Genomic DNA, 16519 nt, shown 5'->3' with positions numbered 1-16519 from the left:
GGGAGTCTACACTCTTTCCCCGGCCCGTTTCGTCTCGCTCTCCGTTGTTCGTGGAGCTTTGGAGCCACGGAAAACCGTCGTGGACATTTTGCAGGAAGAAAACACAAAGCCGCAAGCAGCAGTCTGGGGTTTGATGCAGCCTTAGAGGACAGGGTGGACGTCTCGGTGTAAATGGCTGAAGGAAGTCTGCGGCGATCGCGTAGATCTCGCGTTCAGTGACGAAACGCGGAGGCGGACAGACAAAGAAGCGGTTTCCAGTGACCAAGCCTGTGCGTTGAAGTGCGCCTACGTCTGTTTGGGTGTCTATACTGCAGAAAACCGTGAGGGTAGATCAGGAGAGTTCAAGCCTTCGAGCCTCTCTCGGTTTTTTTTCTGCGCAAACTTCCGTTTTCTGTGCTCCTTCGTCTCTCTGGAACACAACGACCGGACCCTCTTCGAGTGCTGTGTGGGAGAGCGTTGTTCTCGCCACGACCAGGCCTCCTTTTCGACTTTGTTTCAGACGACAGAGTGTAAATCCGTTCGCGTCCGCAGGCTCTCGCTCCTCAAACTTCCTGTCCTGTGTTCCCCAGGCAGGCCTCTTCGCCTTGGCTTTGCCGGCGTTCTGTGAACTGCGGCCAGACCGCCCGCCGGAAGCGTAAGCGACTGGCCGACACAAGAGTTAAAGCTTGTCCGACTTTCACAGGCTCCGGCGAGTCTCTGGGTTCTTCTCTCGCTCGTTTTTCTCAGGCGGAGCCCACAGACACTCCGGTCACCACCTATCGAGGCTCTCTGTTTCCTGCAGCCCCCTGCAAGCGTGTGCAGTCTCTTCTTTGGCACGCCTTCCTCTTTCGATTCTTTTCTGCGCTTCTCCCTCCCCCCTCCCTGAGAGAAGCGATGGCGCCTCCTCACGCTCGGCGGGGCAGGGGCGACGGACCCAGTCGAGGGCGAGGAGACAGGCGCCGCGACCGCGACGGTTTCTCGGCGGACGCGCCTCTCTGTGCGCCTGCGGATCGCGCAGAGGCGAACGTCTCTGCAGACCTGACCTCGCCGGGGGTTCCGAGCTCGGCGCCTGTGGGCCGGAGATCCTCCGCGGCGCCTCAGGGACTCTCCGGACATGCGAGCAGAGGGCGAGACTCTCCGCTCCTGCCTCGGTGTTCTGCCTCGGCCGCCGGCACCCGAAAAGGCTCTGCGCCGGACGACGGGGACAACGACAGAGAGGACGCTCTCCCTGTCTCTTCAGGCGTCCCCTCGGGTGTCTCCACTGTCCCCACTGGGGGCGGTCGGAGCGAGAGAGCCTTTCCAATGGCGCGGGCGTTTGCGACTGGCTTGACGAATCGAACGCCGGCAGGTCGAGGAAGAGGAGGCGGTCGGGCGCCTGGGGGTTCAAGGCGGCGCCTCCCGGAAACGACTCAGGTCCCGGGACAGGCTGTGAGGCATGGCTCTGAGGCGCAGAGTTCGCAGCTGTCCACGCCTTCTTCGCTTCTGTCTCACGTTTCAGTCGAGCCCAGCCTTTGCGGGGGTCAAATGCCCCGCGAGGCCCAAACCGGTCCTCCCGCCGCCACCCCACACGCTCCAGTTCGACCGGCGGGGCCTCTCGGAGCAGGGCGATCTTCGTCAGAGGGTTTGGCTTCTTCCGAGTCATCTGCACCTTTGACGGCGTCTGCGTCTTCGTATTTCTCCGTGCCGCCTGCGAGTGAGACGCCCGCGAAGGGTGCGATGGCGCCCGTGGAGGAGTTGCCGATTATGCGGTACAAAGAAGCGATTTTGGACCATATTCGCGAGCACTCGGTCACCTGCATTCAGGGCGAGACGGGGTGCGGCAAGAGCACGCGTGTGCCGCGCTTCTTGCTCGAGGAAGATCTCCGCCAGAGTCGGGAGCGACGCGAAGGCCCAGAGACCCCAGAGGGCGTGATGCCCCGGCGGCTGAATGCGATTGTGACGCAGCCTAGACGCCTTGCATGCATCGCGCTTGCGCGCCGAGTTGCGCAGGAACTGGAGGAGCCTCTGGGTCGAAGTGTGGGGTACCGAATTTCAGGCGACGCCGTGACGAGCAAGGAGACGAAGGTCTGCTTCGTCACCACCGGGTACTTCCTCCAGGTCCTGATCAACCAGCCGCATGCACTCGCCGCCCTCACGCACATCATTCTCGACGAAGTCCACGAGCGCGACTTGGATGCGGACTTGCTTTCGCTCGTCCTCAAACTCCAGCTCAGCCGGAAGTCTTCGCTGAAACTGATTGTGATGTCTGCCACACTGCAAGGGAACCTCTTTGCGGAGTACTTCACACCCACTGGAATGCCCGTCTCGCCCCGGATTTACGTCGGAGCTCGCCGCTTCCCCGTCCAGAGTCTCTTCCTAGACGACTTGCTCGCGGCGACTACACGGCCCGAGAGTCTCCGCGGGAAACTGTTGACTCCGGCAGATCTCTCGGGTGCAGGCCTTCTGATGGAGGGGCGCGCAGACGAAGACGTCGCGGGGACATCCACAGGCGACGCCACGGGAGGCATGCCGAATGTGAACCTCGTTCGCGCTCTGCTCCAGAGAAAAAACGCTCGGACTCTCGCCGCAGGCTGGCAAACCACCAAGGCGATACGCGACGTAAGTTTCCGAGACGCCTGCCGTTCACAGCAAAGAGAAGAACAAAGCAAGCTGGGCGATACCCAGAGAGAGAAAAGGGAGGAACGGAGCGCGTCGGGTGGTGACGTAGACGCTCGAGAGAGTTGCTGTATTTTTGAGCCGTGTTGGATCGGTTCTTTTTACCTGGGATGGCCCTCTTTCGCGGAAAAGGTCGGACACACTCAATTCGAATGCCCCTTTGTTCCTCATGTCACTCGAGACGCCGTCAGCGTCCTCTCCTGCAGGCAGTTTCGCTGTGTCTTCAGTTTTCCAAGTGCCTCCACTGAGCCTGCCCAGGTCGCAAACGCAGGATCCACTGGTCCACCCCCACCCCAGTCCGTTGTTTCGATTTCCGCCTGCACCAAACTGTGGCGCCTCTCTCCGGCTGCCTCATCGTGTGATACTTCAACTGCAGAGGTCGTTCAGCGACGCTGTCCACTCGCGCGCGACGCGCCTTGCTCTGTGTCTCTCCTTTTCTGTCTCGTGCTCCGCGCTGCAGGCCTTGTCGCTTTTTGACCGGAACTCGACGGCTGAGCAGCAAAGGAAAGGCGCGGGGGGCGGACGCACGCGCGGCGGTCCGCCGGCTGCGCAGATGCGGAGTGGCGAGGGTGAGCCTGCGGGGGGCTGGGAGGCGGAGCTCCAGACCTCGCTCGTGCCGCAAATCATGGACGGTTTGGACTCGGTCTGCCTGGACTTGGTGACCTCACTTGGCTTTGGCGGCGAGACCATTCTGATCTTCTTGCCGGGTATTGGAGAAATCACGGATCTGTACGAAACGCTCTCGCGCCTCGACTCTTCAACCGTCTGGACAGGAGCGGCGAGCTCGTCGCTTGTGGACTTTGAGCGCCGAGATTCGACGACGGTCTCGAGTGCGAAGGGACCTGGCGGGTCGAGCGACGAGGCGAGTGGTCGGTCCGACTCGCTGAAGTACCGGATCTTCGTCTTGCACTCCGCAATCAGTCGCGAGGAACAAGAGGAAGTCTTTTCTCCTCCAGCCAGTGACACCGTCCACGTCGTGCTCGCGTCGAACATCGCCGAAAGCTCCCTCACGCTTCCCCAAGTCCGAATCGTCATCGACTTCTGTCTCAAGAGACAGCTCATTTACGACCAGGTAGCCGCAGAAAAGAGGACAAATCGAAACAAAGGAGAGACGAAAGTAACACCAAAAATAGACAGGCCATGGACGTTCCAGGAATCGTACCGGGCAAAACTCACACATCCTACCTCAACATATATACATATACATATATATATATGTATATGTATATCTGTGTGTGCATATTTACATATATATATGCATATGTGTGCATGCATGTACATTGACGTACAGATGTGCGTCTGTGGGTGTAGTCGGAATAAGTTAGCAAAGGTCCTTTTTGTGTGGAGATACGCGTTTGAGGGAAACGGAGAGTTCGGGTGGACAGCGATTCTGTCGGCCGTTTCAATTCGGGGTCTCTCTTTTGTGGCGGGTGACAGACAGAGTCCCAGAGAAGCGACGTTTTCTTGGCGCATGCATTTTGATTTCAGCGTCGGCACACAGCAGCGCTCGTTCGCGCGTGGACGTCTCACGCTTCCTCTCAGCAACGCACAGGACGAACAGGTAAATGAAAAACGTAGCGAGGGGCGCAGCAGTAGTTCTTCACTTGCCGGACAGGTCAGATGAGGCATGGTCTCGATCTTTCAGTGTGAAACGCCTTCGTGTGTGGTTCCGCTTTGCTCCACATAAACCTGTGTTTCCTTGGAAGGTATTATGCCTGGGGAGTTCGAAATCTTGCGACGCTCCTGTTTTCGTTTTCTCGCCCATTCATGCATGTGAAAAAAGGAAAGACATGTTTTGCACAGTGTCGCATGGGGAGGAACAATACTTCTGGGCATCTGAAGCTCTCTCGCCATGTGGACGGCTTTCAACGAACACAAATCTGTTTAGGGCACCCTCATATAAAAATTGGATTTCGTCTCCAAATACATTTATACATATATATATATATATATATATGTAAAAACACACAAATACATTATCTATCTATCTATATCCATATCCATACATACATATATTTTATATTTGAATGAACGCACAGATACAAAATAGATCTGTATATGTACATGTGTATATGTATATACCCCCGGATGTGTGGACGCTTTTGTGGCTGTGCATGTGTGTGTTTCCGCGTTGCTTCGCAGGTCGAGTTTTTCCCGGTCTGTCCATTCGTCTGGTGTCTCGGCAGTTTTACGAGCGGTGCATGCGTCGCTTCGACCCACCAGAAATGCAGACGGCGCCTCTGGAGAAGCTGTACTTGACGGTGAAGCATTTGACCCACAGCTTGAATCGTTTAGCTTTGCGTGACGCGGATGGCGAAGAGCGACAGAACGCAGCAGCTGGCGACGGGAGACCTGGTCCGCAGGACGCGCAAGGAACGACCAAAGGTAATGCCTTTCGCGCTGTTTTCCTTGATCCAAATTTATAGCTGAAACAACGCCGAAACGACCTACTGACGGCGTCTCGCGACAGACTCCAAGTGCCACAGTGTGACAGTCGAGGGAATTCGCGTAGGCAGGGAACGAACTGAGGACTTCCGTAGTGCAGCATCCGCGTCGCTGCATGCCCGCGCGGCGACTGTGCGAGTGTGTGCCGCGTCTTTTTCTTTCCAGAGGCAATCCGTGAGAGGAAGTTGACGCCTTGTCAGCTGCTGCGCCTGACCGTCCAGCCTCCTGACGTCAGCGCGCTAGACTCTGCGCGACATTTGTTGAACCGTCTGGGGGCGCTCACGAGCGACAGCGAAGACGCAGAAATCACGAACCTTGGGCACCTCATGATGCAACTCCCCATCGACACTCACCTCACCAAGTAAAGTCGATGTCGAGCCAAAATACCGAACACCCTACATCCATATATATATTTATATATATATATATAGATATGGATATGCGTTGATGCGTGCTTTCATATATATATATATATATGTATGTATCTGGATAAAAAAAACGTATGGATGTCAATGTATGTCTGGGGATATGTATGCATATGGGCATATATGTATATATGCGTATATTTGTGTGGATGTGATTGTACATTGAAAACTGTGTGGACGTGTATATGTGCGTGTGCATTTCTGTAGATGTCACGAGTGCCTTTCAGTTTTTGCCCGTCGGGGTCTTTGTGCAGTCATACGCTCGAGTTGCGCCGTTTCGTTCCTTCCGCAATCGATGGACTGAGACGCGGGACGGCGATGGAGGCGGAGTCTCTCCTCCGGCTCGCTCTGCGTCTGGCTGTGTTTGGACAGACACACGTTGCTGTGGACGGAGCCTTTTTTTTCAGACTTCTGATGGTCGGCATCATCGCAGGATGCACCAGCGACGCACTAGTCTTGGCGACGGTGCTCGCGAGTCAAGATCCATTCACGATGCCTTCTGGGCTCCTCATCAAACATCCTGCGGAGCTGGCTGAGCGTCTCCAACTCTCTCTGAAGTCGCGCGCAGCCTACGACGCCGGACACTACTCAGAGCCTCTCATGCTCAGGTGGGCCGCCAGTGGACTGCTGTCGAAAAAGGGATTGTTTGAGGCAACGCGGCCGTTTCTCCATCAACTCGCTCTGGGCAAGAGCGCGGGCGTTCTTGCCGACGACGACTTTTCGACGAAAACGAGGGTGTCTTTTGCAAAGCCGTCGCTCGGGTGCTGTGCTGGAAACATCGACGTCTGTACTTGGGGCACACTCGAGTCCAGAATGCACACCGAACTGTGTCATCACCTGCATGCATCTTTTGCATGCGTTTCTTCCCCTTCTCCTCTGCATGTGCTTCGCATTTTTCTGTGCTGCCCTTCGTTCAGAAATCTTTTCGTGGACTGGCTGACGGAGTTCGCCTCCAGCGTCGCAGCGGTGCGCTCGCGTCTCGCGCGCCAGGCGGCGGTGCGGAGGAATCGAAGACTGGAAATGAACATGAAGGTACGACGCAGTCTCCCATTTTTGCATGCGCATGCGCGTACGTGATAGTCGATGGAGCTGCACATTCGCCTGAACATACGCATGCATATCTTTCTATTTTCATATGTTTACACGTTAGGCATGCATGCAGGCGTGGACTGAGAGTCAGTCGCGCAGTACACAGCTATGAAGCAAAAGCCAGTGAATCGAACGAAGGAGGCATTTTCGACAGAGAGGAAGACATGCACGGTGCCTGCGGAGAGGGAAGAGAAACGCTGTGAGAGCGCACAGCAGAAACGCTGATGTCTATACCGCAGAGGAGATTTGCATCTCCGTGGTAGCCTCTCCGACAATGTTTTCTTTTCGTTGACCGAAATCGGAGTGTCTCTTTGGAAGCTTGACGTGGATCCTTGTTCGTCCCTCCCGGGCTCTGCTTGATTCGAAGCTTTTCCGCCGATGTTTTGCGTCCAGTTCGCGCTGCAGCTGTTTCTTTAAGTCTCCGTGTTTTCCCTGATTTTTTTTTTCGTTTCCCGTCTTGCCTGTCCAGAAAACTGGAACTGTTCCACTCTGTCCTTCTCAGTCTTCTCCTTCTCCTCGACTCGTTTCCTCTGTTGCTTCACAGATGGAGTACCTTCGCGTTTCTCGAGACTTTGCACGCGGGCACAGCGTGGTGGCCAAGCGCATGGTCCATGTCGCGATGATGTGCGTCGATCTGGCGACGCGGTTGAAGCGACTTCTTCGGCCTGGTGAGGCTTTCTCGTGGAACCTGAAAACGTCGAAAGCTTCTCGAACTCGAGGAGCCGCGGGCGAACTTCGAACCAGAAGTTCCGGATAGTGTTCTGAACACTGCACCTGTGCAGACGTCCTTCTTTGTTTCCGATGCTCCTGGAAAAGAGGCAGGGCCTCGAGGTCTGCTGGCTGCATGCAACGCGAATTGGCACATACAGCTTCCTGTGAAGAGCGATGCAACGCCGCCCAATCGTCACCCGTATCCTTAAGGTGGGGTCGCTCGAGCAGTGCCGGATTTCGACCTTTCCCCTGCATCGTGAATGGAAGGTTCTTCGTCTTTTCTGTGCAGTGTCCGACGCTTTCGCCAGATGTCGGCTGTCTCTCCGGTGTCTCTGCAGTTCGTTGTTCCCCCTTTTCTTCCTTTCTAGAATCTGCGCATGCTCGCCTGTGGTTGCGGCAGGAAGCCACCAGTGAAGTTTGGGGAGACTGTTTCCCCTGTTTCATGCGGCGGTGAAACGCGTTCGTAAACTCTATAAACTCGGTTTCCGGTGCGTTCTACGGCCTTCTTTCCGCTCAGACTCGGCAGCGGCGACCAGCTTGTCTTTCTTCGTGGACTTGCTCCAAAACCCAACCATCCACCCGCCGGTGGCCACTGGAGCCTCGCCGTCGATTCTCGGCTCCACGCCTTCCGGCGCCGAGACAACTGCGTCTGCTTCGTCCTCGGCACCCGCCACACGGTTCGTCCACAGCACAGCTCTCACGTACAGCAGCTCGGCAGCCGCCGCTGCTGTTCAGGAGCGATTCTCCTCGGACGTTCTGCTCCTCAAGTCGCTGCTCGTCGCCGCCTTCGCGCCGACCTTCATCGTGGGGAAGCCGAGAGTCTGCGTCGACGGGAAGGCCGTCGACCGCGTCGTTCCGCGATCCCTCGCCTCGGGAGCAGGAAAGGAGAACTCCAAGTGGGATCTGAGCGACTATGCAGGTCAGTCCATATCGCAAACAGACATCGCACATCCATGTCATGTGTACCGCGACGCAGCCATGCACATCAATGCATTTTCCAGCATCCACGGATACCTACACGCATACCTATACGCATGTATCGTGTATATGTGTGTGTGTGCTGACGGGGACACAGTTCTTCATCTACATGCATAATTCATATATATATATATGTATAGATGTCCACATAAATCCAGATGTATGCATGTATTCTTCAGTCAGAAGTGTATAGCTTTTTTTTTGGGACATTTCAACTCACGCGGAAACCGTAAACCTGTGAGCACTTGCCAAGGGGCACCGTGGAAGGTCTTTTCGGACCTCCGTACCCAGTCTCGAATCTGCATTTCGTGGGCCAAACTGGGTTGTGTGTGGCACGATTCGGCGGCCTGCATGCGTTTTGTCGCCGGCGGTGGATTTGCCCTGAACCGTTTGTGTTCTTCTGCATGCACAGCGGCGATGCTGCGGCAAGGACTGGACCCCTCTCGGACGTTGGTGCTGCATGACCGCCTCGACAGCCGGACGGGGACGGTGCTCAGGCAGGTACGCGCGTCGCTTTCGCTTGTGTGCGCGGGACTCGACTACTCCATCGTTTCCTGCGAAGGCATGGAGGACAAGTGCTTTCTTTTCTTCCCCGAGACGCGCGCGAACGCTTGTCTGACCTTTGACGCAGCCCGCTTGCCGCAGATACTCAAAACGCTGAAGGAGAAGCTCCCAAACTCGACGGTCGTGTCTTCTCCCGCAGACGGTGCCGCAGGGGCGCCGCACAGCGGCACCAGAAACAACGCCCAAGACCCGCCTGTCTCTGGCGCTGTCTCCAAAGGCGCGGGCGCAGACGAGGACTTTGGATTTCGCGCCTCGACGGACAAGAAAGCTCACGAAGAAAGAATGAGCAAGATGGAGATGGTGGGTTCCCAGGTCCGAGTGGCTGGAGACGAACCGGGAGAAAGTGAAGGAGGAGGAGCCGCGAACGACGAAGAAGAGCAAACGCCAGTCGGCCGACGCACACAGGCCGCTGCTACTCTCGCTCTCGCTGCTCACCTTCCCAACCAGTTCGCAAATGGAAGGTGGTAAGGCGAGTGCAGAATCTCCGGAACTTCAAAAGTCTTCAAAAATCATCTGCACAGAAATGCCCTGCTCGTCACATGTGAAATCAACGACAAGTCTGCTTCGACTCGCTTCTCCACGAGTCGCTGAATACAGACTTAGCGATGAATGCGACCGTTTACGTATATATATATATATATATATATATATATATATATATATATATATGCGTGTATATATGTAAATATGTATAAATATTTGTATGCATGTGTTTGATAAAGTGGACCGAATGTATGTGGACGGCGTTTTTTCGAGGCGGTGACGTTGAGTTTTATTCGCGGTGCTCTTCCATAGGCAACTTGCGATTTTAGAGCAGATCAGAGACTTGCTTATACCTTGTAGTGCACGTGGGCGCCGTCGGGATGAGCCTCTGGGCGTTTTCAAAGAGGGCGTTGCCAGCACCTGCATTTAACGCAAGAGCAGCACTGCAACCGCATTCCCTTGCTTCTGTTTAAAGACAGGGAACTCGCCCCCGATGTCCACGTGAACGGGTTCCTGCATAGCCAAGTTAGTCACCTGAATGCACTTTATAGCCAGCATAACATTTATGTGCATATACATATATATATATATATATTTATGTATATATATATATATATTTATATAGGCTTTTATATTTACATGTGTGAGTATGCGCGCGGGTTGTGTGTTTGTGGCGCGCGAGTGGAATGTGTGTTGCTACCTTTTTGTGTTTTTTCGTTTTGCGCACTGGTTGTTATCATCAGGAAGGTATCGCTTGCTTTGCCGGAGATCGTGGAGACGCCGCAGGCGGCAGAGGAGACACTTCGGGGGCCTGGGGGGATGTCAGGGCCTCTCGGCGGGCGTGGGGTGTCAGGGACTTCGGGGCGCTTTGGAGCGCCTTCTGGGTACGAAGGCAGTGGGGGGAAGATGCCGTTCTCGGCAGCGAACGTGGAGGTCGGCGTCCAACAGTTCGACATGGTTCGACCGTGCTCACCCTTTCTAGTCTCTTGGCTGTTGATGGGCGACGACGAGTCTGCCGCGACGGCGGCGGGAGAGAACGCCGAGGCCGCCGACAGCAGCGCGAAGAGTGGCAAGAAGAAGAAGGATCAGGGGAAGAAGAAACTGGCGAAAGTCAAGGCCGTGACGAACTGCCGGAACCCAATCGGATTTTACTGCGCTTGTCCAGTCCGAGTCGAAGAAGGCGGCGTCCAACTGTACAGACAGGTAAAAACACGCATGCGCTGTCACGTTCGCATGTTACGGGGGGGGGGGCGGAAATGCGGGAAGGAATGCAGCGCGTCTTCACGACTGTTTCTGGTATTCGCTGGCTGTACCCCTGCACGCGCTGCTGTAACGAACAGGATGGTCGTGAAGAGCGCAGGAGAACTTGCATCTCGAACACAGAGAGGCCTTCAGATGTGAAGCAAGCGTCGAGGCGTCGCGCGGACGCCTTGCAAATGGCAGTTCCGGGGAACGTAGGAATCTTTTTATTGTGGAGAACCTGGTGACGAGCTGCAGCGAACATCTGAGGGGTTCACGGCGACAGTGTTCAGCTCTGTGCGCGGACTTTCAACTGACACAGTCGTCAGCAGAGAGCCAAGAGGCGCCGACCTCACAGTGGGAACAGGAAAGAAGATCAGACACTTTAGCGCATAGCCCGCCGAGTTGCGCTTGTGCGGTGCAGCACCCGACGCGAAGACAGAAAGAGAGGAGAGAGTGGAGGGGGAATGGAAGAGGTGGAGTATGAGGAATCGGAAACAGACAAGGGCCACAGAGAAAGGGAAGAAAGGTTGAACGGGGGACACGGAGTCAACTCTTCGAATTCTATGAACAGACGTCTCTGCATTTTTACGGACTTTTTTTTCTCAGCAAGAAGAAGTTTACGGCGTCGTCACCGTGACGCAAGGGACCGACGATCCGCAAATGTGCTGGGTTGAGGGCGTCACAGTGTTGCCGCAGAGACACGCTGCTCTCCTCATGCTCGCTTTCTTAAGTCACAAACACAACGTCGAAATCGGTGTTCAGGTCACGGCAGCGGGACCCGTGGTAAAGGAGTAAGTCACAGTTCAGCGCCAGTTCAGCGCTTGCAGTGCCAAGCATATGCGAAGAATCGGTTCAAACGCGTTGTGCTTCAGTGTCCCAAGCATCGAGGTCTTGCATGGTGCATGTCCAGCAGTTTTGAGTTCCAGAAGGAGAGTGCAACTATCGAGGGCGGCAACAGGGGGGACGCCTGTGAGTCTTCTGCGTCTCCAAAGTAAACGACTCAACCTACACCGTTTTCTCCCTTGCTTCCGTCGTCTTCTCCCCTCGTGTCTTCTTTGCTGCTCGCTGCTTCTTTCTCGTCTGTGGGGTGCGTTGTCAGTGCTGTGAGTCGTGAGGCTAGGCTCGGTTCCGTCTCTGCTTCCTCTTCTCCCAGAATCTCTCTGTTCAACGGCGTCAGGACGATGAAGCTGCCCTTCTACGAGGAAGGACCGACGGTGACGCTCGCAGATCTCTGGAGAATCAACAGAGTGCGCCGCCTCTTGTCTGAGGCCTTTGCTACACCCAAGGGGACAGCGGGACGCTGTGGCGACCACAGAGACTCGCGAACCGGCCCAAGTTCGGGGGACCCGGCGTCGATGCAAATGCCTTCGTCCGATACGGTCAGCATTTCTGCGGTGTCGGCCAACATGGACGCCTCTGTGCGTCTCGGCGCGCGCTCCGCCTCCGGGGTTGGTGGACCACGAGGGGTGGGCGCTCTGCCTCCGAAAGACGAGTTCGAGCAAATCAACATCGATGAAAACGCAGCTGTCAAGGAGGCCCTGGTCGAAATGTTGCGCGCATGCAACGCGGACGTCGACACTCTGACTCTAGGCAACTCGCCACAAGATGGTACGCTTCGACACACACGAAAGCACATCCTGATGACATCTCAGGACCGGGGCCGTCAGATCCTCCAGGAAACGAAGGTACCTGAGGTCAAGAGACATAACTACGTGGCTTCTTTTCGAAAGGCCTCGTTGCGTCTGCTACCGTAGACACAGTGTATGTGCCTAACGCAGAAACGATGAAGTCGAGCATATATGTATACGTATATATATATATATATATATAAATTTCATATACTCATTTATGTATCGATGTGTAGTTGGGGCTTGCGGTTTGTTTTTCCGTGCAGACTGTGTGAAGGTGCTCACGACCCCAGGGTACTTGTCTTGCTTGACTTCGAATTTGGGAAACGCAATGAAGGCGGACCTGAGTCTGTGCAGAATTCCCGCGTTCGAGGAGACGCAGAGCGACCTGCTTTCACCGTTCAATTTAAGCGGCGTCGTTGGCAAAGTGGAAAGTGTCAAGTCAAAGGTACGCCTTTTGGTTCTTGTGTTGGGACGGCAGAGGGAAACAAGTTGAGTGTGGGGTTCCGCGGCTGCAGATTTCGTGAAAGAAGCGCTGGGGGTGTGTGAAGAGTCGCGCGCTTTGTGAGTTCCCGTTTCCTTTGCCAGGCAATGAGTATCTTGCAGGCCAAGGCCCGCGCTCAGCAAGAGGCTGCTCGGCGAGAGGCGGAGAAGCGTCTCGCGGCCGCACAGAAACGCAAGGGAGCGCAGACGAAGGCGAATCAGAAGGGTGGCAGGACGCCGCAGCCGCCGGTGTATCCAATGAATGCAGGTCGCGGCCGGCCAGAATTCAACTCCTACGCCGGTGCTGAACCAGCGGCGATTGGCGGCAGACGGGAAGGCAAGAAGGGCAAAGGAAAGAATGCAGCGGCTCAGGCGCTTCCGGCCACTCCGCAGAGTTCGCGCAGACAGCAGAGACAAGGTGCGAGTCAGGCAACAGTGCATGGAAGAAGGATCGAAGGCACTGGAACTCCTCGGTTCCGGACAGCAAATTTACAGGAGGTCGGCGCGCCGGCTTACCGACGAGGTGCCGCCCCGTTCCGTGGGACTCCAGCGCCCCAAGCAGCCCCAGAGTTGATGGCCACTCACAATGTGACTGCCGCGGGGATGGACGCAAACTGGTGAGCTGAGGACCCGGTCCTTCTACGTGTGACAACTGGACGCACTTTGAGGTAGTGACAGGGCGCGACATTCTTCTTTCTCCACGAGTCCGCAAAAGGGTCAAGTACCTTGAGTTTTATCGGCCTTTCGCTGTCTAGGGGCTCATGTGAGAGATTCGAGGTATTTTTGACGCCAGCTTCTCGGCTAGTGACTGGGTTTGACAGGATCGGCACGAGCACCTATTCTGTGGTGGGAACGTTTCTCAGACTGGAGGATAACCAGGAGTCCAAAAACAGCTCGGTTGTGTCGTTGTTCCGTTTTCTTCTACAGGCACAGTTACGGTGCCGCGGCCGTGGCGGCTCCGATGGCTGGAACATACGCGGCCGCGGAGCGACAAGGATATGAGTCGGCCTGTCCTTACCCACAACCCCAACAGCATGCTCAGCAGTATCTGCACCCCCGCGGAGTTCTTCAGCAACTGGGTGCAGCGAGCGTCGGAGCAAATGCAGCTGCCTACGGAGTAACCCCGGCTGTCTATGCATCTCAGCGAAACTACCAGGTTCATCAAAATGCCAGCAGCGTTTGTGCAGGGGGCTACCAAGCCTTTGGGCAGCACCTCGGACCTACGATGGGAAGAGCGGCACAAACGGCATTGACGCACGGCTATCCACCCGTGGGACAGTTTGTTGGCGGCTCTCAATACGATTTTTCTGGCTCCCGGTCGGTAACTCCTGGGTACCAGCAAGACTATCGGTGCCCTGTAGTGCCCAACTACGGTGCTCGGGGTGCTAAAGAAGCAGAGGCACTCCAACGGCCAGGAGCACTACCGGCGGACGGGGCCGGTTCATTTTTCCCTGGTACAGTGCCTGGTGCCGGGCGCGAGTTGATGCCGAACTTGCAAACTATGCAGAACCTTCAAAATGTGCGCCGTTATGCAGGAGGTGGATTCCAGTAACGTGCGATGTTGCAACGCACACTGTGTCTTAATGTGTTTCTGCTGCGTTCACCGTTTTTGTTCAGATGTTGATGACTTCGTAGCTGTTTTCAGACGCATGTGTTGACGCCCCGGCATCGGCGGAACTAAATACTTCCCAGGTGCAGAATTTTTGGCACCAAGCATATTTCGGTAGCCGTGATGGGTTAGTTTAGGGTTAAGCAGTTACACACCAAAACGGTGTGCGCAACGGTGCAATGCAGCGAACTTCACACCAATGGTAAACGCGGCCATCTGCAGGTGACTCGTTGCGTGTGAAATAGCAAGGCGATTTTCTAAAGGGTACATATGGTAAATAAGCCAACTGCAAAGCCCTCAATTCAGATTTCCCAAAGATTTTTCCGGTGCTAAGAGGGCTGTTTCCATTTTTGTCCAGTCTATGGCGAAGTCCTGTTGTCGTTCTTCTTGCCGCTCGGGAGAAGCCGCATTCTCGGGAGAAATGCTTATAGTTGGTGACCCAGATTTTGTCGCGGCTGCGTTGTGTTGAATGATGTCATCTGTGAAAGTGGGATGACAATTTTTCTGACACTGAACTCCGCGATGATCAAGTCAAGGCAACCTCTACCTGATATTCTCTTTCTTTTGCAGTCGCCAGAGATCCGTGCTTGCTGTATTATGACGAAGTAAATATGGGGGATCCTGATTCGAAATCACACGCATCGTACCAGCTCCGCTTTCAACGATTGAACCTGCCGCTGAGCCTCAAGTAGCTGCCACTGAAGCAGCTGGATGCAGTTGGCCATACAGTTCTTTTCGAGACGGGATTCCTGAAGGTTATGGGGAGCAGAAGATTGAAATGTTAGTGGCGAGGGAGGGAATGAATATCCAAGGTACCTGCTGTATTTTGCTCCTCTCCTCTTTGTAGAAATTCCGTAGGTTTCCGATACAGCCAGCACTGCACAGCCACACTTCGCAGCCACCAGTGACAGTTTCATTGCAGCACGCACAGTGTACTGTCCTGTGGGGGCACGTCTTCATGTGGACCTCAAGCTCGACGGCCTTTATGTATGTCTGGCAACCGTCGTAGACGCACGGGACTATTCTCTGGGTGCAGTGGGACGCTAAGTGCTGCGGAAACTCGCCTAGTGGAATAACCTCTTCACATCCATCATTGCTGCACACCATTGGAGTTCCCTCCAGAATACGAATGAACGATTTGTTGGGGTCAGAGAAAAGCCATGTATCCACAGCTCTGCCGTCGTCGTCTTTCTTCCCGCTGGAACCGTATGTTTGCTTGTTGCAAAGAGGGCACGTCTGAATGCCAGACTTCATAAGATTTTCACAGCACGACCTGCAAAAATGGTGGTCGCAGGGGGTTGCCAGCGGGTTGTCCAGGAGATCTTGGCACACGGGGCATATTAGATGTTCCACCGCCCTTGGTCCGTAGTTCGTGTTCAAAGCACATTGATCGACCGGAAAACGGCTACCAGTGATTTTCGCCATGGCTTCGTCGGTACTCTGCAAAAGTGTGAAAGATGAACAAAACAAGCTACACCCTCTTCAGAGACTTCATACAGTTCTCCAGTAACGTTGTGGCAAAACACCAACCAGAGCTCCAATTCAAGTGACATGATCTCGAACGACATTAAACAACTTTCCGGAGTGTACGTACACCCATACTTCAAACACGGCGTTACTATTGTGATGCCAGGAAACTGAAGGCCGAAAGAATCACGAATCCCCACATATGAATAAGAGGTTTTGAGCGCTGACTTTTTTGAGTTCATCCATGCTGACGCGCATGACCTTCCGTTTTTGGTGTTATCCTGGTCGAGACCGCTCCACGTTAGTTTCATTCCGGTGAACCACATTTGCTAAATTTCATATCTGACTCTAATCAGTCCCCGCCTGTATCTAATACTTTTATCAGGTTCAAGCAATAACGTACGCTGCTCGCAACTTCTCTGTCGAATGTGGAAAACGGTAGTGCCGCGTCAATGAACCTGTGGTAGTACCAGGCTACCTCGACGGCTGCGCCACCCAGTAGCTTCAGCATTTCGCACCTTCTTTATGTCGATTTCCTTCCAGGTGGCGCTGCTGTCACAATTTCCTCCTAGTAGAGACTCTAATACACAAAGTGGCGATGAACGCGAGTGGTTGCCAAGCGTTTCCCCGAATGACACGACGGCGACCAATCTCCACTTATGAAGAGCACCAACAGCCCACACAGTTGACAGTTGTAGACGCTTTCTGTGATGACCAAATTAGTTAGCCGCAAGTTCTACCGCCCAAAATCTATCTTGAGG

At 54.7% G+C, this 16519-nt stretch overlaps 2 protein-coding genes across 2 annotated transcripts; one reads left to right on the top strand and one right to left on the bottom strand.

Annotated features, from left to right (window-relative positions):
- Positions 1 to 873: 873 nt before the first annotated feature.
- TGME49_318440 (helicase associated domain (ha2) protein) lies at positions 874 to 15102 on the top strand (the record flags this gene model as incomplete). Its single annotated transcript, XM_002369742.2, has 16 exons — positions 874 to 2577; positions 3095 to 3706; positions 4123 to 4195; positions 4777 to 5019; positions 5245 to 5440; positions 5912 to 6112; positions 6422 to 6536; positions 7138 to 7261; positions 7822 to 8223; positions 8695 to 9310; positions 10073 to 10532; positions 11178 to 11362; positions 11725 to 12179; positions 12466 to 12647; positions 12788 to 13299; positions 13610 to 15102. 16 exons carry the CDS (start codon positions 874 to 876, stop codon positions 14232 to 14234), a joined length of 6705 nt encoding a protein of 2234 aa, XP_002369783.1. The 3' UTR covers positions 14235 to 15102.
- TGME49_318450 (zinc finger, C3HC4 type (RING finger) domain-containing protein) lies at positions 14126 to 15852 on the bottom strand. The gene is made up of 4 exons (XM_018782927.1): positions 15108 to 15852; positions 14939 to 15040; positions 14839 to 14881; positions 14126 to 14770 (listed from the first exon to the last, which is right to left on the bottom strand). The coding sequence occupies exons 1-4, from the start codon at positions 15714 to 15716 to the stop codon at positions 14589 to 14591; spliced, it is 936 nt and encodes a 311-aa protein (XP_018638001.1). The 5' UTR covers positions 15717 to 15852; the 3' UTR covers positions 14126 to 14588.
- Between the last annotated feature and the right edge of the window lie 667 nt (positions 15853 to 16519).

This window comes from Toxoplasma gondii, chromosome IV (genome assembly GCF_000006565.2).
Source record: "Toxoplasma gondii ME49 chromosome IV, whole genome shotgun sequence".
In the NCBI taxonomy this organism is placed as follows: Eukaryota; Apicomplexa; class Conoidasida; order Eucoccidiorida; family Sarcocystidae; genus Toxoplasma; species Toxoplasma gondii.
Note: the sequence above shows the minus strand (reverse complement) of the source record. Positions and strands in the feature narration are given on the sequence as shown.

Excerpts from the sequence above, each read along its gene's own strand:
- TGME49_318450 (XM_018782927.1), bottom strand. The coding sequence starts at position 15,716 with ATGGCGAAAATCACTGGTAGCCGTTTTCCGGTCGATCAATGTGCTTTG. Across the intron at positions 14,882-14,938 it reads AATCGTTGAAAGCGGAGCTG|CAAGCACGGATCTCTGGCGA; the intron begins GTACGATGCGTG and ends GTCATAATACAG. Across the intron at positions 14,771-14,838 it reads CAAAAGAAAGAGAATATCAG|ATGACATCATTCAACACAAC; the intron begins GTAGAGGTTGCC and ends CCACTTTCACAG.